At 39.8% G+C, this 23145-nt stretch overlaps 2 protein-coding genes across 5 annotated transcripts in view; one reads left to right on the top strand and one right to left on the bottom strand.

Annotated features, from left to right (window-relative positions):
- The window catches only part of vps13b (vacuolar protein sorting 13 homolog B), a 283913-nt gene extending 274447 nt beyond the window's left edge, over positions 1 to 9466 (top strand). For all 4 annotated transcript variants that reach the window (XM_029503627.1, XM_029503624.1, XM_029503626.1 and 1 more), the window contains 10 exons: positions 97 to 547; positions 965 to 1129; positions 1446 to 1674; positions 3319 to 3495; positions 3669 to 3839; positions 5023 to 5199; positions 6242 to 6344; positions 7779 to 7947; positions 8072 to 8152; positions 8516 to 9466. In XM_029503627.1, coding sequence (XP_029359487.1) covers positions 97 to 547; positions 965 to 1129; positions 1446 to 1674; positions 3319 to 3495; positions 3669 to 3839; positions 5023 to 5199; positions 6242 to 6344; positions 7779 to 7947; positions 8072 to 8152; positions 8516 to 8764 — 1972 coding nt within the window. In that variant the 3' untranslated portion in view covers positions 8765 to 9466. The remainder of the gene's footprint in view (positions 1 to 96; positions 548 to 964; positions 1130 to 1445; positions 1675 to 3318; positions 3496 to 3668; positions 3840 to 5022; positions 5200 to 6241; positions 6345 to 7778; positions 7948 to 8071; positions 8153 to 8515) is intronic.
- A 203-nt stretch (positions 9467 to 9669) lies between these two features.
- Positions 9670 to 23138, bottom strand: rgs22 (regulator of G protein signaling 22). Its single transcript, XM_029503725.1, has 20 exons — positions 23079 to 23138; positions 22364 to 22426; positions 22091 to 22273; positions 21922 to 22007; positions 21739 to 21751; positions 20458 to 20987; positions 18866 to 18974; positions 18566 to 18667; positions 17156 to 17350; positions 16886 to 16983; positions 15932 to 16009; positions 15595 to 15757; positions 13697 to 13861; positions 12365 to 12433; positions 11591 to 11749; positions 11226 to 11405; positions 10965 to 11138; positions 10756 to 10890; positions 10372 to 10471; positions 9670 to 9698 (listed from the first exon to the last, which is right to left on the bottom strand). The coding sequence occupies exons 1-20, from the start codon at positions 23136 to 23138 to the stop codon at positions 9670 to 9672; spliced, it is 2691 nt and encodes an 896-aa protein (XP_029359585.1).
- Positions 23139 to 23145: the final 7 nt, after the last annotated feature.

The raw sequence follows: 23145 nt of genomic DNA, 5'->3' as shown, positions 1-23145 counted from the left end.
CAAAAAGGACAATGAACCTGAAAACCACTCTTTTTTTTATTTATTCTAGGATATCCACTTATACTTTCACATGAAGTATTTCTGTTTTGTCTTCAGGTACTCCCAGCTATCTTTCAGAGTCCTTATGAGTGAGACCAGTGTTGCGTTGAGTGATGACATCACTAGTCCCTCTAGTTCTGTGGAGCTGCTCAGACTCACACTGACAAAGCTGCTCCTCAGCCTGACTCCTGTGGCCTCCTCCCTTCCTCTAGAGCTGGCAGTTGACGCTTGCATTGACACAGCACCCATCTCAGCTCTGATGCCTGATAACTCTGTGATTGAGGTCTATTGTGCTAGTCTGCAAGTAGACAACCAGCTATACAACCGAGCCAGCTTCCACTTTCCTGTGCTGCTTTGCCAAGATCAAAGAGGAGGAGTTGATCCTGGGGGTCCCTGGAGCAGAGATTCTAACCCCACAGAGTCCCCCGAAGCCTTACAGGAATTCAAATGCTCCTGCTTTCTGCAGCTGACGATAACACTGGCTGCAGACAAATGCACAGTGGAGGAGGTTGGATTTATTCCTCTGTTTTACGTTTCTTTGGTAGCAGTGTCACTTTGACTACCTAAACATTAGTTTTTTCTAGCTCCAAATTATGAGTACAATGTGCGCTGCCAGAAGTTAAATATACATTAACAAAAAATACAGAATATATGCAGATACAGAAAATGCAAAAATAGACAAATAAGATAAGATAAGAAAAAAAATTAAAGAAGAAGCTCAGAACAATATAAAAAAATAAAAATAAATTAATGAATAAAATAAAATAGTATTCAGAATACATGAAAAAAAAATTTTCTACTAACTTGGAAACTGCAGTGTCCAGAGAATATAGTCTTTGATTTCATTATACAAGTCAATTTATTTTCTCTATAACAGTCATCAATAAGAAAGCTCTTATCACAGCTTTGTGTGTATTCTCCTCAGGTAACCTTCCAGCTACAACCTGCCAGAGTCTATTTAGAAGACACCTTTGTTTACTACGTTAAGACCCTGTTCTACACCTACATCCCAGATAGAGCCATGGCTTCAGCTATAGCACAGGCCGAGAGGAGTAGAGCACCTGGATCAACCCCCATCCTCCCTGAACAGGTGCACCGACCACGGCATGAGCTTGTTCTCTTATATTCTTGTTATTTATCATTGGTGTGTTGATTTTGGGACAGACATACAGGTACCATATCACTACTATATTTTACATGCTTGATGCCAAGATGATGTCCATTAAGACACCATCTTGGCATTAAGACAGGGATTAAGACATTAAGACAGGTATAAATTATATATATAAATATATATATATATATATATATATACACACACACACACACGCACGCAAACACACATACATATTGGTGAACACTGAGACCTTTTTCTTATGACTAACACTGGTATTAATGTCATCCAGGTGTTCCAGTCCATGCAGGCATTGGTCAACCCTGTACGGCTGCAGAGGTTGACCATCCAGCCAGTCAACCTGCTGGTCAGCATCCATGCCTCCCTGAAGCTGTACATCGCCTCAGACCACACTCCTCTCTCCTTTTCGCTCTTTGAGAGGGGGCCGCTCTGCACCACAGCAAGGCAGCTGGTCCACGCTCTGGCCATGCACTATGCTGCCGGGGCCCTCTTCAGAGCTGGTAAGTTATACACAGAGGGAGACAAGTGCAACAAATGGTTCTTCAAAGCAGTTGTGTTACTGCAGATAGTGTTATATATGTTCACAGAAGAATACATGATATGTGTTAGAGTAACTACAACATTTATTCCCACCAAGTCAGAGGGGTTTTGAAATGATCCGCCTGAGATCCAAAGGCTCCAATTGCTTTGTGGTGAAAGTGGGGTAAGACTACTGAACACTAGAAAGAAAAATAAACTTAATGACTGGAAGCCCCAGGAAAGATTAGGTAGTGTTATTGTGATAATTTTTTTATCCTAAGCTCGGACTCACACTGTGCGTGTAAGCAGGATGTTTATCGTGCCCTATAAAGGCACCAACCTCTCTCCTGCATTGTCCTCCTGTGTAGTCAAAGGCTCCACACATGGTCTGATTTAGGCCAGACATTTCCACATCAGAAATCATCGTTCTGGCCAGATGCTTCTTTCCTGTTGTCTCTCGTTAGAGCCCTCATATCTGTTCGTATTTCAACACATCACCTGCCCATGTTCTCCTCTTCCTGTGTCATCAATGTGAGGAGGACTCCTGGAAGCATTGCATTCTGGGATTAATTAGCTTTAGAATGTATGCTACTACAACCTGACAAACACCCACAGCCATCCACAATCTGCACAAGCAAAGGCTTATAGACGTACAGACATTACTCTGTTCATGCATAAACACAAAAACATGTATATATGTGTATGTGTGTATTATAAAGCATTTTAAGGCATGATTCAGCACTGTAAACATCAGCTCTTGTCAGGACTATGCTTTACGCTTCACCCAAACCACAACTCGGAGACTAAAACAGCCCTTGGCCCCAATGGGGCTCCTTGCCTACCATTAGAATCCATCACTCAAGAGCAAATTGACAGAAGATAAGAACAGAGCACTGGAAAACAGCTATTTGATTTTTGTGTTGCAGCTGTCAGCGTATAAATTTCAATGAGCTGTGCCACCCTGAAGGAGACTCTACGGTTGAATGAGAGAAGTGAGATAATATGACACTGTAAATCTAGCCGTGGCAGTCTGTAATTTCATGCAGGGGTGTTTATGTCTGTGTGTACAGGTGTGTATGTATATCTGTGCAAATCTTGGCAAAGCTTTGTTTTCTGATTAACGCAGTGTTAAACCTAGAACTATTATGTAAAATGTTAATTCGTTAGCTGGAGTTATTCCGTGAGTTGTTTTGATTGCTTGAAGAAGTGAGTCTAGTGAAATACTTCTAATGTTGAGATAAGAGCCGGCATTTCAGGCGTAATCCTTTTGATTCCTGTAAAATGCAAATTCATTTCAGATGCGTAAAAAATAACTATGGGTTAGAACATACAGAGTATGTTCTATAGACTGTTTTACATGGCTGCAAATTGAAAGCTACTCAGCTGTAACATTTAGTAAATCGAGATCAACTTTGCTCCAAAATAGTTTCTAAATTCTCACTTCTTCTAAAAATATTTAAATATTTCTGACACAACTGATAAATAAATATTAAATAAATCAGCAATCATTAGTTTGAAACCGTAAAAGTCAATGTCTCAAATAATATATGAACAAATTTCAAGCACTCATGCTGCTGTAACAAAAATGTGACCACCTGACATCCTGTTTTGTTGCTCTGTCACAGGTTGGGTAGTGGGTTCTTTGGAGATCCTTGGCAGTCCTGCCAGCCTTGTGCGGAGCATTGGTAATGGCGTGTCAGACTTCTTCCGTCTCCCATATGAGGGTCTGACCCGAGGACCTGGAGCCTTTGTCAGTGGAGTTTCTCGAGGGACCACCTCCTTCGTCAAACATATTTCAAAAGGTAAGGTATCTGTATTGGACTCAGTTCCCAGGCAGAAACAGTTCCATAAGTGGTCATCATGCAGTGGTGACATATTGGGTAATATAAAGTGTGAGCTGTGTATTAAATTAAATTAATCAAATTAAAGAAGGTAAAAATCCAAAGGAGGAGCTCAAAGTATCCTGTGTGTTCAGGTACGCTGACATCTATCACCAACTTAGCAACAAGTCTGGCCAGGAACATGGACCGTCTGTCTCTTGATGAGGAGCACTACACCAGGCAGGAGGAGTGGAGGCGGCAGCTTCCAGAAAGTCTTGGAGACGGACTTAGACAAGGGCTATCACGGCTTGGCATTAGCTTGTTAGGTAGGTGCACATTCACTCAGACATAAGCCTCATTGATGTCATAATTTCTGTTGATTGTTTATTTTATCAGCAAGTTAAGTGTATAAAAAATTTGAAGAATAATAAAATGTTTCCAACATTGTGCAGGAGAGCTTGAAGGCCAAAAGAGGCTTATTTGTAGACAACAATGATCATCTATGCAGTGTCTAGATCAAATAGCAACAAAGCCAATGACAAAAAAACGTAATTACATTACTTTTTTAACAATGATAATTTTGACATTACTTGAAATGTAGATACATTGTTTCAAATGGTCCTCTGTATTTTAATGTGTATTCACTTAGGGATGTCCAACTGCATGGAAGAGCAGACAGATTCCATATGTGACTTCACATTGATGATGACTAATCCGTTATGCTGTGACACAATCGAATAATAGCTTTCTGATCCTGCATCACAATTTCACTTCACACTATTGGTTACTGTTCTACACCCCAGGATAACTGGTTTGAAGAGAAATGACACAAATGTTGGAAACAGTGGACAGTTTTGTTCTCAGTTTCACAAAATAGTTGAAAATTACAAAAAATAAAAACAGTCAGAATTAAAGAAACATTAATATTGAAAACATGCAATAATAATACCAGTACTTTAGTTTTGTGATATTTGTTTGTTGGTATTCAGTAGAATAACTCATGTCTCAATATCAGGTTGCTCAATATGTATGGAAACATTCTCTCCACACACCTTATGGGTACAAACACAGAGGCACGCACACACTGTGGCATGCAGTTACCTTGGAGAGCACTGAGACAGCACATCAGGGACTCAATAAGCACCCAGAGGGCAGAGTAAAACACAATGAGCATTTTGTCACTGAAACCACACAGCTGCTCGCATCTCTGGGTTACAGTGGATTATAATTTCTGAGATGCACTGTAAATCACAACATCTGTGTAATGCATAACCTGAATTGTGTGATATTTATAGCACAAAAAAGTCTGAATTCCTGTGATTCTCACATATAACACTGTATGTCTGACTATGCTTCCATAGCTCACTCGATCCCTGCTTTGCCCCTTGTTATCCACACAAGATGTTTTGTAATCTGTGTGCATCTGGCAATATGTAACTGTAAAAGTCTTTCATTTAGTATTTATCACAGCACATCAGAGGAACAAAGACTTTGTCCTGTGTTCTGCAGGAGCGATAGCAGGAATTGTGGACCAGCCCATGCAGAACTTCCAGAGAAACTGGGAGATGCAGACCTCAGCTGGCAGCAAGGCCAGAGGGGTCATTTCTGGAGTGGGGAAAGGCATCGTTGGTGTTTTCACCAAGCCCATTGGGGGAGCAGCTGAGTTGGTGTCCCAGACTGGATATGGTGAGTTCAGGACAGAGCAAGGATGACATCATGTTGAATTGTGTTGTTGTTGTTTTTTTAGCTGTGTAGGGGATGAATGAAAGAGACTAGGGAACAACATTGACAATAAACACATCTGAACTAGAGTTAATATATCAGTATTACAAAATAGATAAATGATCTCACTCACACTTCCCACTTATTTATTAGGTCGTCAAAGGGCCCAGAGACACACACACCTAATCTTACACTCATACATAGGGACAAGAAAGCCTCTTGAGTTGTTTTATTTAGGCTAGAAGATGTTCTGAGGTGAGACGTGAGTCAGAGGTCACTGTGTGTTGGTACCAACAGGTCTTTGACAAGGCGCATAAATTACCAATGAAGTGAGCAGTGTCTCCCCGAGGACATGTCTCTGATTTATCTGTGTCAACTCACACTACATGCATGCACTCACGCACGCACGCACACACACACACACACACACACACACACGCAAAGTCCCTTATTTGCATGCTGGCTCAGCAGAAAAACACATCACTAGTCACCATGACACCACACACACAAATAACTCCAACTGTACAGGAAGATCATCTGCATTGATTTGTGGTGTAATTCTGTCACACTCCATCCTCCCTTTTGAAGCCCATGGATACATCTGCACACACTCACTCAGAGCTGAACACTGTTACAGAATATCAGCGTAGTGACATTATTATTGGACCTCACTGTGCTCTTTATGGCTCTGCTTTAACTTCTTGATGACTTCACTGGCAGCTCAAGTGGAATGAAAGAAAACTGACCACACGCACATGTCGGTTAAAATCTCACTCTGCCATATACACAGGGAATCATGTTTTTTTTTTTTTTTAAGATTTTTCTTTGTAATAAATTGACAGAAATAATCTTTCTCACCACGTCTTGGTCGCCATCTTGCAGCTATTAACATTTAGCTTGGAATAGCACCAGTCTCTCTTGTTAATTTGATGCTCTATTTAAATGCATGTAAAAACTCACAAGACTTTACATCCCAGATAGTTACACTGATTGACTCTCCTAACAGGGATCCTACATGGAGCAGGACTGTGGCAGCTTCCTAAACAGCTCTACCTGCCTGTCGAAGAGAAGTCTGCTCAGGCTCCAAACAGCCACCTGAAATATGTCTGGTATGAACCCAGAATTGTTCATTAAACCTACAGGCTCTATTCTTTACATCTGTCCAGGTCCTCTGTAGAAATCAGATGTGTTCTTCCTTTGCTTTTATTGGATCTTCACCAGAATCTGCTGTTCTCTGTCATCCCTTTTACTGTCTTGTTTCAAATAACTTTGGAAAGTTAATTACCCACGTTCCAAAAAAAGAAAGAAAGAAAAAGGGAAAGATGTTTGACCTTGATCCCACACATGGTAGCCAGCCTGCCCTCCCTTGTTCTCATCAAGCCATGTTAAAAGGTTTTTACAAGCACGCCGCCAAAGCCTCCAGCAAGAAATTGTTCTTGTTGTTTAACTATGAGTCTTTCCAGAAATGTTTTACTGTGCCATCAGATGGAGGAGGAACATCTTTCTTTGTATGTTACAATGGTTTGGAGAGACTCCATTAACTAAAGTCACATGTTGTGCCAAGCAGGTTAACTTGGGATCCAGTGTCACTAAATAACAATGACCTGAGGCACAGCTGTATCTACAGATCAAAGATTCCTGCATGCTCTCAGGGAAACACTTATCATAAGAATGTATAAGAAGCTTGTGTCAAGAAGGTTATCGGGAGCTCTAAAAAAAAGGCAGTTATGATGCTGATCATTTGGTTTCCATAGATATCAAACATTTACTTCTAGTAGTAGCCAGTGTCTCATGAGGAAAAAGGCCAAGTTTTTAGTATCATCAATTCAGGACATTCCAGTTAAGTTGTCGTCACCTCAGGGGTTAGCAGTATGTTGTATTAATGTTAGAGGCAGATTTTTCATCTGCCTCTAACATCTAACACAAAGGATAAAAATAGATGTATGCTGAGATAATGCTCCCGAGTGGTTTAATTTGTACTGCATTGTAGTCAAACTGGTTTCCATCAGGCGTCCATCAATTATTTTTACTACTGCAGGTAGCCCAGACACACAGAGTAACATTGAACAGACCCAAACTGTCCTTACTGTGGCTGCTTCAACATCTGCTCTGCACTGCACCTGCTGTCCAAAGTCAACAAACTGTCAGAGGAACATGACTAAATGCTTAACTTCCTGTGGTCACATTTCCCAGCTCAAAATGTGTGTAACAGGAACCATGCAGAGAACATGCAAAAATGTAAATTAAAGGATGTATGCAGATACGAATGGTCATATGTATGTCTGTGTTGGGGTTGGGTTGACAGTGCGGTCTTGTGTTTATAGGAAAACTGTATACCAGAAGTTTACTACTACTGTGTACTGTAAATAATCCATTCACACAGGGGAAGTACTCTGGATGTAATTGTTTACCTGATTAAGCTTAAAAATGGCTTATATTATTTGATTTTATTATTTGATTGTATGCAAGAATTAAAATGTATATGCAAATATTAATTGCATGTCCCACATGTTTACAATGTACATAATCTTCTGCGATCACAGGAAAATGCTTCAGTCTCTGGGGCGCCCAGAGCTCCACATGGCCCTGGAGGTGACCATTGTGAGTGGGTCGGGTCAGGAGCATGCTGGCTGTTTGCTGCTCACCTCTGAGGTGCTGTTTGTGGTCAGTCTCAGTGAGGACACACAGCAGCAGGCTTTCCCCATCACAGAGGTAAATGTCAGTAGTCTTAAAGGAAAAGGTGTTCCAAGACACATCAGGAATCACCAGACTGAAAAAACTGTCCATTGAACGTCTCTTTAGCTGCAGCCAAAGTGACTGTCCTGTTTTCCTGCAGGTAGAGTGTCGGCAAGAGCCAGGACAGCAAGGCCAGCTCACCATCACCTTACAGCAGCAGACAGTCAGCAGTGACACAGAGGTGAGACCCTGACAGGAATGAGACTACACAGAGGTCACATGATGGAAATTGTTGATTAGCTGTATAATATGTGCTAACTATCCTGAATATTTTTCACATACCGTGATGCTTGGATGTAACAATAAGACTACCAAATCATAATCAGATCCCCCCCCCATCAAAAGAATATGAAGGTGTCTCAGCTGTATTGTGGTCATTGTACATTACCATGTGGGGCACTGAGAAGTCATCTTTAATGGTGTTTTCACCATAGGGCAACATTAAATCAGTTGCTGTAAATCACTGTTATGGCATACCACTGGACGCCACATGCAGTATAAATGGACTAACTGGAATGCTTATCATTTGTGTGCTGCTCTTCAGGGAGATGGCATTCGTGAGCGCCTGTCAGAGCAGCAGTATCGCCAGCTGGTGGATTACGTGACAAGAGCCTCCCATTTTCTCAGCCCCTCTGCTGCCTCCCTCCAGCTGCAGCCAGCAGTGACACTCGCAGAGCCACAGCCTTCGGTCACCAAGTCTTACCACTACCTCGTGGACGCTGCCTTCAGCAAGGTGTTTGTCAGTAAGTTCAACATAGTAAAGAATAAAGCCTTGCGTATAGGATTCCACTGATGTACACGCAACTGGCTTTGTAAAACATATAAGATGAGACCTTTGTTCCACAAAATTGCAAAAATCCATGAAAAGACGTGACTACTCATTTGTGCAAAATCAGTCCACCTGCTCATCTATGCCTTAGAATGTAGAGTTCCTATAGATTACCTTTGAAAGATATATTTTTTACAAATACAGGAAACTAAAAAGTGTCAGAGAAACAAATAGGTTAGATATTTCCAAGACATTTTAACACATTGTATTTAACATACAAAAAAATAAGATCTGTCTCAGCTTAAAGTAGGGCTTGTTCAGTCAATGTGAAACCCCCTCAGTGCTACAACTGCACGAGGAACAGGAGTGACTTGGGTCTTTGTTTTTCAGTCTATTCAAAATGCGAAGTTTCACTCTGCAGAATAAGCACTTGGTGTTTACATTAAGCCAATGTCAAGTGCAATATTGTATTACATGTTGATGACGCTAAGAACCCAGCTGCCAACCAAAATGTTTTTATAGATGTGAAACTCCCTACACTGATGCCAACATGGTAGAGTTGCCTTTATATTATTGTACTACTGGGTGATTTCTATGTCAAATTTAAGTCTATTGCCTTTCGTGTATATTAATGGATATTAAGAGAAATGTTTTAATAAAATATTGAATATGAAGTGTTTTTCTATGATGTCAAAATCTTACTCAATGCGTGCAGAGTTGATTAAATTAATCTTTACCTTAATGACACCAATGCTCCCAATACTTGGAGGCAAACATCTGAAAAATGTAGCCAGTGGGTGTTTGTTATACTGCCTTACAAAAATATTCTTGCATCATCTGTAAGATCAAATTACTTTGTCTTCATCAAGATATTGGTAGTAGCACTGCTGTCACTCTTAGTGCGCCAATAGCACTGCAGTTCTTAGGTTTCATTTTAGGTTGCAGGTTTTTGCTCGTCCTGTAACAAAGCATGAGAGTGTTTTAGTTTTTAGAGGCAACACGTTGCACTATTGCAAAACATTGTTCACTTACTGTTGTCTCTGTTACACTGTTGACTGCCTGCTGTTGAGGAGCGATGAGACTGCCTGTGACTTTGCTTACTGCTTGTTGACTTCACACTGCAGGAGGAGGAGTCTGGAGAACATGAATTACTTGGACTTTTTTGTCTCCATTCTGGTTCACAGTGAGTTTGTCTCAGCAATGAAACAGCAATGATCCTCAGCTGTGTTCTCATAGTAGTTCCCTCCTATACCATCCGATTAAAATACTCTTGCATTCTGCTTCATTTCCATTTCTCATTCATCATGGAATGGGACTGAGTTCGGCGAAATGCCCACGTATCATTTCCATGTCCACGCATTTCCATGTCCACACAGTGTGGACAGTGTGGAGTATTGACACTTAATGGACAGACTGAAGTTGCTGGTTTGGCCAGAGTTTTACACAGGGAGACAGATCTGACATTGTTTTGGCTTCAGCTGCCAGGTATTATCACAACCATGAAAATGTAGCTTGAATTATACCGTGGGAACAATTAAATATCATTTCAGGGTTATGGTTTCATGAACTTACTCTGACTATTCACTCTGTCTGGCAGAGAGAAGTCAAAAGTGTTACGGGGATTGGTGTACCTGAGGCTGTAGAGAGGGATGCTTCCAGCTGACTCTTTTTCCTCAGCAGCACCTCCTCTCTCTTCAACGCTGCCATGTACTTGGAATAGGACCATGATAGCTGAGGGAACATTTCCAGAAATTTTGTCAAATTTAATATAATTAAAGGAAGGGTTCAGTCAGAGGATATCTTTATAGCCTGTGGTTGGAACTGACGGGAACTTGTTTAGAGTTCATGCTCTAATTGAGTTTAATTTCATCACCACAGTTTTTATTTAAATATCTGGAACTTTCATATAATTAATAAATTAAATCATTTAATTTGGTTTTACTTTCCTCATATGAGACATTTTACACAAACACATCCTCATCACGTTCCTTAGTGAGGAACATTGGAGACCTTACAGGCGGTGTGGGAGATGGCAGCACACTGCTCTGTGTCCTCAACTGCCCTTTTCCAATTCTCCCCTCTTTTGCTTGATCATCCATGTCATCATCAGCATCCTCACTAAAGCTGGATTCTTCTGACTCCTGCTCTTCCTACATGAGATAGATTGAATAGAGATTTTAATGTTGTGAAAACTTTTTTAATTTATTTTCCTTTGCTTCCTCACCTGGACTCGCTTCTTCTCATCTGCCTCTTCTTCTTTCCTTCTCTGCCGTCTCACATGGGCTCTGTGATTGATTCGTTTTTCCTGCAGCAGAGGAAGGAGCTGCTCCTCTTGGACACTGCTGCTCAGCTCTTGGAATTCAGGCCAGAACTTCAACAATTCACTGAACACTGATATCTAGACAAAAAAAAAAAAAAGCACTTACATTAAGCACAAATACAGAAAATCATAGAAAACAACGACTTTCTCAGATGCACAAACAACCTGTGCCTCTCTGAAGATGTAGGGGCCAAGGTCATGGCGTTTCTCCAGTATGTGCTGGGCCTGTTCAGGGGGGATGTCAATCTGCAGGCTGGGTGGCATCGATGAGTTGATGAAACAGTTGATAATGGTGGAGATCTTGTGCTGGATAGTTGCCTCGTCGCTGTGAGAGTGGCAAAGGTCCTTCATAAAGAAGCATAAGATGAGAAATTTGAGGTGGAAAATAAAATGTTTCAGACTGCTCCTAAGCTGATTAAAGATACAAAATTCCAATTTTATATCGGAGACTGGAGGAAAAAGAAAAGATGCAAGAAATGCATCGAGTTCAGACCTGAACTGCTACAAGTGCATAGCACCATTTGTTTTACCTTATACCTCTGGACTTCCAACCAAAAGAGCACGTCATTCTCCAGGAAGTCTCCCTTCAGGGAGACAAAGTGCTGGAAATTCATACAAGTAACAGGGTTGAGTAAGATCTGTCGAAAAAGGAGAATCTCTTTGGAGGAAGTCATCCATAAGCCCTCAGCCTGCAGGGAGTCGGACATGGTTTTTTAAGACATAATAGGTTGATGTTCAAATTCCTTCAAAAAGTAATGAAAATAATGAAAATGAAAATAAATGAAAATAAATAAATAAATCTTGTGGCATAAACAATATAGAAAGACAAAAGCTTTTAAAGACAGTAGGAGAATATGTTGTGCCCCCTTGAACACCATCAGTAACCTATGAGATAATGATATTCCTTTATTCTAAAAACCTGGACTTTGCCAATGATGAGATAATGATCATGAAGATGATAGTTGTGATTAATTGTGTGAAAACTCCTTCCTGTAATCATCCTGTATGAAATGGGAAACACTCATGGTTTATATCCACATTCTACCATGGAGCTCGGATGAGGGAACAAGGCTGCATGGAAAACACCCCAAATTACTTTTAAAAGAAGGTTAGTAAAGTTGATGCTTTAATCTCATTTATCCTGGATCCAATTTGGGAAAACCAACCACAAGGCCCAAATGGTATTTGACAAAGTCAATGCTTGAAGCCAAGTCATGAACAAAATCACCCATGCTTAAAAGCCAGGAAATGCCTTATTTTTCGTAATTCAAAATATCCACCCTCCCAGGAGAATCTCTTCTTACCTTCCAAGCTTTTCTCTTTGTTCCACATCGATGGTAGAGGTCCTGTAAGAGCCAGTCTGCTGCTTGGTGCTACCAAACACAGAAACACAGACAGAAGTCAGACAATTAGACTAGACTAGGATTATATGCTTGCTCAACAACACTCAGACCTCTCTGGCTGACGCTCCTCTTACTCTTCATTTCCTCTGATCTTCACCTCCATGATATCATGTCTGTCTCCCACCTCCAGCCACCATCTTTGCCACATGTCAACTCATCTTTTTGTAATAAAGTGTAATGCTAAACTTCATCTACCACTCATTACTTAATGACAGGATCCATGTCACCAAACATAGTAAACCTGATAACATAATGAGGCTGAGCAGCAGAATCTCTGGTGTTTGTGTTACTGCCTGATCAGGCAACCTGAGAGAGCAATGAGACAGTGACATCGTTTAGTGGTTTCTCACATTGCAGAGCTGCTAATGTGTCTGACTTCTCTCACCACCATTATATAGAGATGAAACAGTTGCACTTATCACATGTACAGCTTGACTAAGAAGAATGGCCAAATTTCTTCCACCTTTTTAAAATTTCACTATCATAGATATCAAAATAAAAAGTGTGCATTTAAAATTAAACCAACATAATACACATGTTACTGAGAATACTCAGGGTAGTTCTACCACAGCAATAGTAAAATAATAATGGACAGTTAAACAGACAGACAGTTAAGAATAATACTGTGCAATAACAACTGTGTCATATTTTTCTAACTGTCCAGTTACAACTGCTGCTACGGGTAGTACTACCTGCTATTGTGTGTCTCTGTTGTTTGCTTGTTTGTTTGTTGTTCTCTCTACCTCTTAAGTTAAAAATCTTGCCCCACAATGTGAATTTCCCCATTATGGGACAATAAAGGAAATCTAATCTAACAGTTTGGAATTCAACAAAATCTGGAGGCCATTGCTAACAAATGACAGCAGCATAAGACCTCCTGTGATGGCATATGACCACTAACAATTTTGAAATTAGTGACATTTACTGATAACTCCACTTACAGTTGCTTACCACTGTGTGACAAATCTGACTGGAAAATTTGTCCTAACCCTAACCCTTCAAATATAACAGAAACTCCCACAAATTATTGTGTTAATTCTTTCAAGAATAAAGAATTTCAAGAATCAGATTTTGCTCTTGGGACCATGGATGTCTAGACCAAAGGTCGTGGAAATACATCCAATAGTGAGGAAATTTCAGTTAGGACAAATGCAATGGACTGACTGACCAGGAGATACTGCCAAAGGCTGGGGACCTCCAGAATGAATGTGAAATAAAAGCAATGAAAATCACCTTTGGTTTATGTTTCTGCCGTTCTGTGAACTCTGCTGTTGACAGAAACTGAGGCAACCATGTTGTCTCAATGTGACTACTGATGATGTCCTGGATTTGCATAACCACCATGTTTGAGAGACACCCCAGCGTCAGATGCTCCAGTCCACCTGCCAGGTGCAATATCTACACACACAAACACACACATATACAGAGAGAGAATAAGATGGTCTCATGTGCATCCAAGTGTTGGATATGGATGCTAAGGTCTGTGAGGCTCAGTGTGAGGCTCAGTGAGTACACAAGTCTAAAGATTCTGATAAACTCAGAGAAAAGTGGGAAACCTAAGTGAAAACTTCTCTCTTTCCTGATCATTTCCTCATCATTCCCCCAATCCATGCATTCCCGTCATCTTCTGTCTGCTTAATGTCTTCATACATCAATCTGGCCATGTCTCCCTGTTTATATCTCCTTTTTATTTTCTCTCATCTCATTTTGCACGCACACAGCCACGCATTCACACACTCACTCACTCATGCAGGCTCCAGAAATGAGAACCAGTCATGGCACTGGAGAAGGAGCCAGTAGATGAAAGGAGGCCAATCTGTGACTGGATAACTGAGTGTTTGAAAGAGGGAAGGGCCAAAGCAGTAAAGCTGTCAGTCTTTACATAGCTCACGCATACGGGAACCAACACTGTGATGGCGGGACGGCAGCAGCCAGACCCAATCCTTAATAGTTAGAAACCCTAAAATTGGCATCTTCTTTTCAGTGCACCTTATAATTATTATTTTGATGGTATTTATGAGATAAGGATAACAAATGCCAAAGGTCATGGACCAGAGAGGAATTTATGTCAACAAGTACATAGTCTTAACTAAGTGAACCACAGTTATGCAGCAAAATAAGGGTTCTTCAATGATCAAAATGTTAAAATATTTTCTAATAATTATTTCTATCCCCCTGAGAATACTTCTGCTCACCAGAAAAATCATGAAATGACTTATTCTTTTTGTCGAAAATACAAGGAAACAATGCTTAGTACAATCTTGGTACAATCTGAAGAGCTGTCTGAAATGCTGCATAAATGCTGCAACAGAGCTCAAAATTACTATCAAAAGCATCAACTCACTAGTTAAAATGGTTACAGATGGTTACAAGCAACAGATTAATTGTTGTTATTAGTCAAATGTAGCTGGTTTCAATGTCCAGCTTCAGTTGCTTAAAGTGCGAACAACCAAACAAACTTGTGAGAACAACTTTATGGCAATAGTATCACTTACTGTGACAAAAATAAGCAAATGTAGGAGCAGAGTTATCAGTGAAATCCTTTGCCTTTAGATTCTCTTATCATTAGCAAATATTTTGCTATAACAGTATAATAAGATAGCGTAATAAACATCATATAGCATTATATTTGTCAAAAAAAAAAAGAAATAAGAAAAAAAATGAAGTTCACTACTACATGCACCATCAAGGTAACCTGATTCATACACCATGACCTGCAGTAATCCTAGACTCCAGAAACCTAATCTCAGACAATAAACATTAGGACAGATTTGATCCTGGTGGCATTGTTCCGAGAGAAGATCTTCTTTGTCTTCCCTCAATTCAAATAATTCGCCTCTCCTTTTTTACCTTTTAACTCTAACCATGTCTTCTCATCTTTATTTCCTAATGATATCCCACTGCCAGAACATGAAGTCTGCAGAAAGATGGAAACAGATTCCACAGCTGCCTCTGTTTATAAATTGTGAATATTAAACCTCTATTGGAACTCATGTCCGAATCTTTGGGGTTTGATATCATGGACTCTCTCTCTCAATAATTTGAACAATTATTCAATTGAATGGAGAGGGCCTCAAGACGGGCACAAAAGCTAGAAAAAGTGAGCATACTGGTTTGTTCAGTTGACTTACATAATTCTGTTGCTCTGTGGAAGCAGGGCTGTCAGGCCCAAAGAAGTATTTCCTGTTCAGGTAATTTTTTGCAACATGAACAGACTTTTCTAGTTTGACAGCCTTGTCCCTATGTTTAGTTCTCCTATATTGCTCCAAATCCAGCCAGCATGACAGATGAATACTGTGAAGAAAGACATGTTCAGAACAAAAATGGTACATTTGCATAAACTTCAATGTAGACATTTTGCAGTTTTTATTATCATGTATAGTGCATTGCTTTAAATACACTTTGTAGATATTGCTTATTTCTGGGTTAGACCCAACTCTGTTGATATCATTGACTGAATCAACTTACCTGACATCCTTACTCTGAAGGAAAGTCATAAAGTGCCCAATTTCATCGCGATCGTGAAGAAGGGAACTGAAGCGGTAACTTTGAGACACAGCAGACCAGTCAGGTGCACATGTGCTCTTTGAGGAGGGAACAGGAGAAGCAACAGGATAGAGAGATATGGGCTCTGACTGCTGCATCTATAGCAAGGAAACGTTGGGTAAGTGCCAGAGAAAAAGGAAAAGTGGAAGAAAGAAGAGAACAACAAAAAAAGATGTCATTCAGAAACCTTAACAGTGATTTTCATACATCACTGGCTGTCTAATAAATCAAATCAGATTAATTTGTATAGCGCCAAATCATAACAAAGTTACATCAAGGCACTTTACATATAGAACAGGTCTAGACCAAACTCTTCATAATTATTTAAAGAGACCCAACAGATCCCCCAATGAGCAAGCACTTGGCAACAGTGGCAAGGAAAAACTTCCTTTAAGAGATAGAGAGAGAGATGTTCAGTCCTTCACCCAGCAGCCTAGGCCTATAGCAGCATAGCTAAAGAGCAGATGGACTTTAATGTATTAACTATAAGATGTGCTATACAGAAAACTTTTAAGTCTGGTCTTGAAAATTGCTAAGGAGTCCACCCCCCGGACCAATACTGGAAGTTGGTTCCATAGAAGAGGAGCCTGATAAATGAAAGCTCTGCCTCCTGATTTACTCTTGGAGACTCTAGGAACGGCAAGTAAATCTCCATCTCCATCTAATACTGCTGCTTCAATTCTCTTAAATCCCTGAGATTATTTCTTCTATATCACAACATTATAACACCATTGTAAATAGGCCATTGAAGCCAAGAAATACTGTCTTGGAGCAACAGATTATCAACATTGTTCCCAAGCAATACATTTCAAATCTACACTAACTGTGATCACAGGTGTGTGTTTATTGGCAGCTCATTCATGGATGCTGTCTGACCTGACCTGTTTCTGTTGGCATTCTGTTTCCATGTACACAGTTTGCAGTTTACTGTACTCCTGACCTTCAACTCTGTGTACCTCCTTCTGCGCACACACCTAGACACACATACAAAGAATGAATAACTGGTCACTCAAAAGATAATTCCCTCAAATTGTGTTACTTGATTAATAGGTGGAGTCATTCATCATCAACACATCACCAATTCAAATACTTGAAAAAAACAGGATATAAGGGAAGGTAAATAAACTGTGGGTATACTATGTTTACCTTCTGGAAGGACTCTTTGTCCTGGTTGAGCAACAGTGCCCATGGCTGCAACAGGATGTTCAGTGTATATTCTTCTGCCTCGTCAAACAGCTCCTCAAAAGCTGGCATTAGTCTCTCATGCACGTTCCTTCTAATCTCCTCATCCACACCAATAGTTCTTCTGGCAGAACTGTACAGATATGTGGAGTATAGGAGCTGAGGAGAGGAAAAGATGGGAAAGGAATGTCATCACTTTCAGTAACAATTCTCCCTTCTTGTGCCATTGCTTTCATCATCTCCATTGTTTAGTGTTCTCATCCACAATATTCGCTATCTGTCTTCACTGCTGCCATCACACCAAATAAATGTCAGTTTTCAACCCCGTTGGCCATGACACTATGGAAAGAGCTTCTAAATATCATTGCATTGGTGAATTGAAGGTTAAAGGTTAAAATAGATTTCACTGTGAGGTATGCTGGAATCATACAACCCTTTTTTCCTGCGTGGTCCAACTGTTGCCAGACAGGGTGGTTCTGGGTGACTGGATTGGCACAGGCCTATGGAGGAGGGGGGTCTGACTCATTTGTTTTTATGGGGGTTTAAATCTCTCCACTTAGTGAGGGGTAAAGAGGCTGGAGACAAGCAGCAAGAACATTGGGACTGGCAGGCCAAGGGATCAGGCTCAAATGTTAGGCATGTGCAAAATGGAGGCTAACAGAAAATGTTGCATTCGATATATGTTTCATGTACTCTTTGGTTACATTTTACGACATTTGTTCTCTGCAATTCTAATTTATTGTGATTTATCATTTTGTCTTGCATTCTATCCAAGGCAGCCCCTTTATCACTCTGGATATTGCATTCCACTATATGAAGCATTTTAATTTATGTTTTAAATTGTCAACTTTTTTTGCCCTTCGTTAACCTTTACTTATGTTTATAAGTAACATTAATATACATATCTTTTATTACTTTAAATTAATCTGATATTGTACAGATGGTCTTGGGGAATTTATGAAATCATGAACAATCATGGCAAAATAAAACCAAGGTACCAGAATGCATTTGTTGACCCCGCCTGAACTCAATTTAGGAGACATATGCATTAATGGAGTCTCTAATGGAAACTGTTAAAAAAAAAAGACAAAAACCCAAAAACAAAAACATATGATGAGAAAAGAATTCACAGTGTAATATAGAAAAATACTCAGGAATCATTGCTCTGTAGACAAAGACACTTTGTTCCATCTCTTTCATTTGATTTTCTGTTGCTTATATTTCTATCGAGTGTTCAACAGCTATTGGCATTGGTTAATATATAAAGCTAATATCAATGTAGATCTTGCTCACTTGTTAAAAGTTTTGGCATTTTAACATAGCAGTCAGTGTAGGCCCACTCAACCTTAGTCTTGCTTGTTTGTGTATGCTGACCTGTGCCTCTCTCTGTACTCTGTAGGGGTCTAACCCATCCTGGTTGAACAGCTCATGGTAGTGCTGCAGGTCTGTCCAGAAGTAAACTGCATTCTCCCACAGCTGAAACACAAAATATGAACAATAATAACTCACATACTTAAATAAACAGTTTTATCTAAACTGCACATTGATTATTATGTTATCTCCTGCGTATGATGTATTCCAGTCATAACTGAATGTGAAGGACTATGACGCAGATGCTAATGAGGAATGTATGATGTGATTCAGTGCTGTGAAATCCAATAGCTTTTATTGTACCTGTATTCCAGATTGTACACAGAAGTTTGTGAAGTACGAGCCAGCACGTGAGTCAACACAGAGCGCATGTAGCATCTTTTCCATACTTCTGCCTCCTGAGAAATGACTTCTTTCAGAGCATAACTGATGATAAACACATAAGACAGGAAAATTCTGAATGCTTCAGTCCAGGAAATGTTACAATTATTTTTAATATCGATTAATCAGGAAGTTATTCTTCAATTAATTACTGAGCTCACACAATATGCAAAAAGTGAAATATGGAAATTTAAAAAAGCCCAAGGTGATGTTTTATGATAAAGCAGATTCCTAAATCCAAACATGCTCGATTTATGATACAGAAGAGTGCCACATATGCTGACATTGAAAATCTATAAATTTGGCATGTGTGTTTGATAAAATATTATTGGAACAGCTTTTGATGAAAATTTTTGCTGTGCTGTATTTTTCAAATTTTTTTTTGAATCCGTAACACGTTTTCTACCTGTGAATGGACAGTTTGGGAGGAGTGAAAAGAGCAGGGATCATAGATGAGGGGAGGCAAGGTCAAAGAGTCACAGTGAAGTTTCCTGCCTGATAGACTACAATTCCACTGCCACAGGCCTACATCAGGGGTGTCATGATGCTCTTCCTGAACACTCCAAGATTTCCAATACCTTGGAGCCCTGTTGTGGTTGGATAAAACATTACAAAGTATATTTATTAATATAACACTTTGGGAGCAGGTGAAAGGATACTCCACATATTGTTAGTAATTCACCACAGCAGTACATTATTAATAGAAGAACCTATGAATAGAAGGTTCTAGTGGGTTCTAGTGGTTATTTGGAATGTTTAAGTGGTTGATTGGGAAGTTTTAGAGGTTTCGGTAGTCCTTCAGAGGGTTTCTAGCAGGTCCTAATTAATTTCTAGTGGTCATTAAGTCAGGCTAGAGATGTCATTTGTAAGTTGTTGTGGTCCTTCAAGACAGTTCTTCATGCAGTTCCCCACCACCATCAGAAAAACACCAACTAACGGATTGTCCTTTGGGTGAGTCCTGTTGATACCTCAGTGAGATACATCTTTTGCCCTGTAACTTATCCCAAGTATATATGCACTAATACAGTGGGGCCTTCAATTCTCAGTCGACTGGAGTTTCCCATTGAACTCAATGGGAAAGTGGTCAGTCACTCTCAATGATCTTAATACCGTCAAATGTGACTCTCACCAGTAACAGAGAAGAGCATCAGTGAGACAGGGCTGGACTGAGCACAGTTTATCTTCTGTCCAGCAGGGGGAGGTTGTCAATCCCAGTCGAGAGAGAAGCTCTGTGTTCAGACTGCTCTGACTGCTGCTCAGTAAGTACCGGCTCCTCATCAAGACCAAGAACCTATTGTTTTGTTTTGTTTTGTTTTTTTTTTAAATACAGCACAAGATTACATGTTACACCTAATTTTATCATCTTTTAAGGAAATGGATATTGCATTTGTTTTTGTTGCAATTGCAGATGCTATTTACCACTTTATCTACTATTATCCACTGTGATGTCTGCATCCAATTAGGAGTGCAAATCATCCATCATTCATTTGGCTTTGAAAAATGTTCATGGTCACCTGTTCTTCCGCTCTCTGTGCTGTATAGATTTCAGTCTTTCTGTGTCCATCCACATATTAATCAGCTTTTCTCCGGGTGTTCCTCGCAAAAAATTCTTGAAAGCATCCAAGCCTGGTCTAATGTCATGGAACCAGTTACAATGGCAACAAATATCAGGGACATTTCCTTGGTTTGTGGTCCAACTTTTCATCTTTGGACTCTTATCACATTCTGCTTTCTCCTCTGCTCCACTGCCCATCTTGCCTTTTTGAACTTTCTCTTTCCTGAAACAGTCTGAAATGTTTTCCTGACTCTGAAGCCTCACTAAATTCAAGGTGTTGCTAAGCACCTCTTCTACCACTCTGGCAGCCAGGTACTCCAGCTGTAGTTGATCAGAGTCAAACTCTAGGCCCCTGGATTCATTGAGATATTGCATCTCTGAGTCAGCTGATGGCTCTGTACTGCAGATGCACGGCTCTATATGGGGGTTGTTGAGTTCCTGTGTTTTGTCACTTTTAAGTTTAGCAGAGTAGGAGGAATATGAGGAGGACTGGGAGGAAATAGTGCAAAGATTCTCTGATTTAGAACAGTTGGAGAGAATATTGCATGATTCCCTGGATTTTGTATCGGTACGTTCCTTCTGGCCAGGACATGGATATGGAAAGTTGTACATTGCCATAAACCCTGAACAAGAAGGAAAAAACAGCATAAGTATATTTGTCTTCTTTAATAGCCTTCAAGCTGAAAACATAACATACAATATACATATAGCTGTATATACAAATAGAAAACAGATATACACCCTTGTTGCTAGAGATGGTGAGCATGTTAGGACTTTCATGCATTCTTACTTTGCTTTCCAGATTGTGAAGAACAATGCAGTTGTGAGGCTGACAGGGTGGTTCGGCTAGTGCTGCTTTTCCTTCTCTGGGTACAGAGCTTTGTCTGCCACTGAATCAACAGCTTGGCTAGTCTAAGAAAGACCAGAGGGAGGTGATACACAGAAGTTCACAAAAAACTTAACCAGATGTGACGAGAGCATCACATAATAGTTGCACATTAATAATAATATAGAAAAAACTAAAATTAAAAATTAATTAAATATCTATTTCTTATGCATGAGATAGTTACAGATTAAATGGTCCAGTCTGTGATCTGATCTGTCATTACAAGGTTTTAGTGCAATGCATCGCACTCAATGCATAAGAATTAAGATGGACTAAAACAGACCTGGAAAAACAACTACAGTGTATTTATTTCTATATATTATTTCATATTTTTAAAATCAATTTCAGTGTTACCTTCTGAGCAGAGCTGCAGCAACAACAGTATAATTAGCAAATACAGACTGTAGAAGAACAACTTATCAGACACACAATATATAGCTGTGCGTGTTTATACATATAAATTTATATATATAAATATATATATATAAACTGCATCTGTTTTTTATGCAAAAACAATATGACAAGCATTTCTAGTACCTGTATTCAATGTAGCAATCACTTTGAAGGAAAAAGGGAAATCTTTCTTCCATGATCCACTGAATTCCTTTCTCTCTGTCCAGGCACTGCATAGGCAACAAGGGAATGAAATCCAACTTCTAAACTACAACACAGGCTTTTCATATAAAAGGAGTGATTCACTGCTTACCCAGACAGTGTAATTGTTGTTCACAGGAGTAGTTCCAGTCAGTGTTGTGGGTTCATGGGTAGGGAGTTGGGGTTTTCTGCAGTTTATGACTGCTGTAGCTCTTCTGCAGGCAAACTCAGGTGCCTCACTGGCCAGCTCAAACAGTCCTGTCTCCTTGTTGTACAACAAAGCCTTTGGGAAAGACTGGAAAAACACATCAAGGTGCAACAATGTACATATTTTGTAGAAAAGGTTTCTGTATATATTCTATATAACATATTAGGACTAATTTACCGGCAGATTTAAGAAATCATTGAAGAAGTGAACCAGCACATCATCAGAAGCCAGAGTGTCTTCCTGTGTGCAAATAAACATTAAGCACTAGGAGAGGTACAGCAGAGAAATTCAGTTTAACCCAGGCTATTGATAAAGTTGGAGCTGACGAAGAGAGGGTATGAAAGTACAAATGAATTCTATACTCACAAAATTAGCAGCAGTAAGATGCGGAAACTCTTCAACACAAGAAAGTTTTAGTTACTAAACCAACATTAGTTCAAAAACCTAAAAATAGTAAAATGTAATTTCTCTTACCTGTTGAAACTACTCCACACATGTTCATTCCTGAAATTGCAAATATTTGTACAATCCTTTGAAACAAAGCTCAGAAAGTCAAACCAGTCATTCTGCAAGGCATGAGCCTCTCAGTGTAGCGACAGACTCACTGCAGGTTGCCATGGAAGTGGACTCGTTTTCAAAACACAGGGGGCAGTAAAAGTTTAACTAGAAGAATGGAGAAAGCGCATACGGGCTTAAAGTTCTTGAAGTTAGAAAAGGAAACCTTACTTTATTCTAATCTTATGTTACTTTTGGAGATGACAAGAAATAAGTTACATGTCATGAAAACTCATTGAAGAATTATACTGCTATTACCGTTAAGACAATTTATGAACATGCCACTAGATGGTGCCACACACTGAAAAATGTACTGCAAAGCGCACAGATTACTGGCAGCCGGGTGACAGTAGTTAGTGCTAGTGATGGGCCCGTCGACACCGATGCGTCGGCGCATGCGTCGA

The sequence above is a fragment of the Echeneis naucrates genome, chromosome 6, assembly GCF_900963305.1.
Source record: "Echeneis naucrates chromosome 6, fEcheNa1.1, whole genome shotgun sequence".
Taxonomy (NCBI): Eukaryota; Metazoa; Chordata; class Actinopteri; order Carangiformes; family Echeneidae; genus Echeneis; species Echeneis naucrates.
This window is presented reverse-complemented; position numbering and strand designations above follow the sequence as displayed.

Coding starts and splice junctions, on each gene's coding strand:
- rgs22 (XM_029503725.1), bottom strand. CDS start 23,138: ATGCGCCGACGCATCGGTGTCGACGGGCCCATCACTAGCACTAACTAC. Junction 11,750..12,364: donor CAAAGAGAAAAGCTTGGAAG/GTAAGAAGAGAT, acceptor GACTCCCTGCAG/GCTGAGGGCTTATGGATGAC. Junction 11,406..11,590: donor TGGAAGTCCAGAGGTATAAG/GTAAAACAAATG, acceptor TTCTTTATGAAG/GACCTTTGCCACTCTCACAG.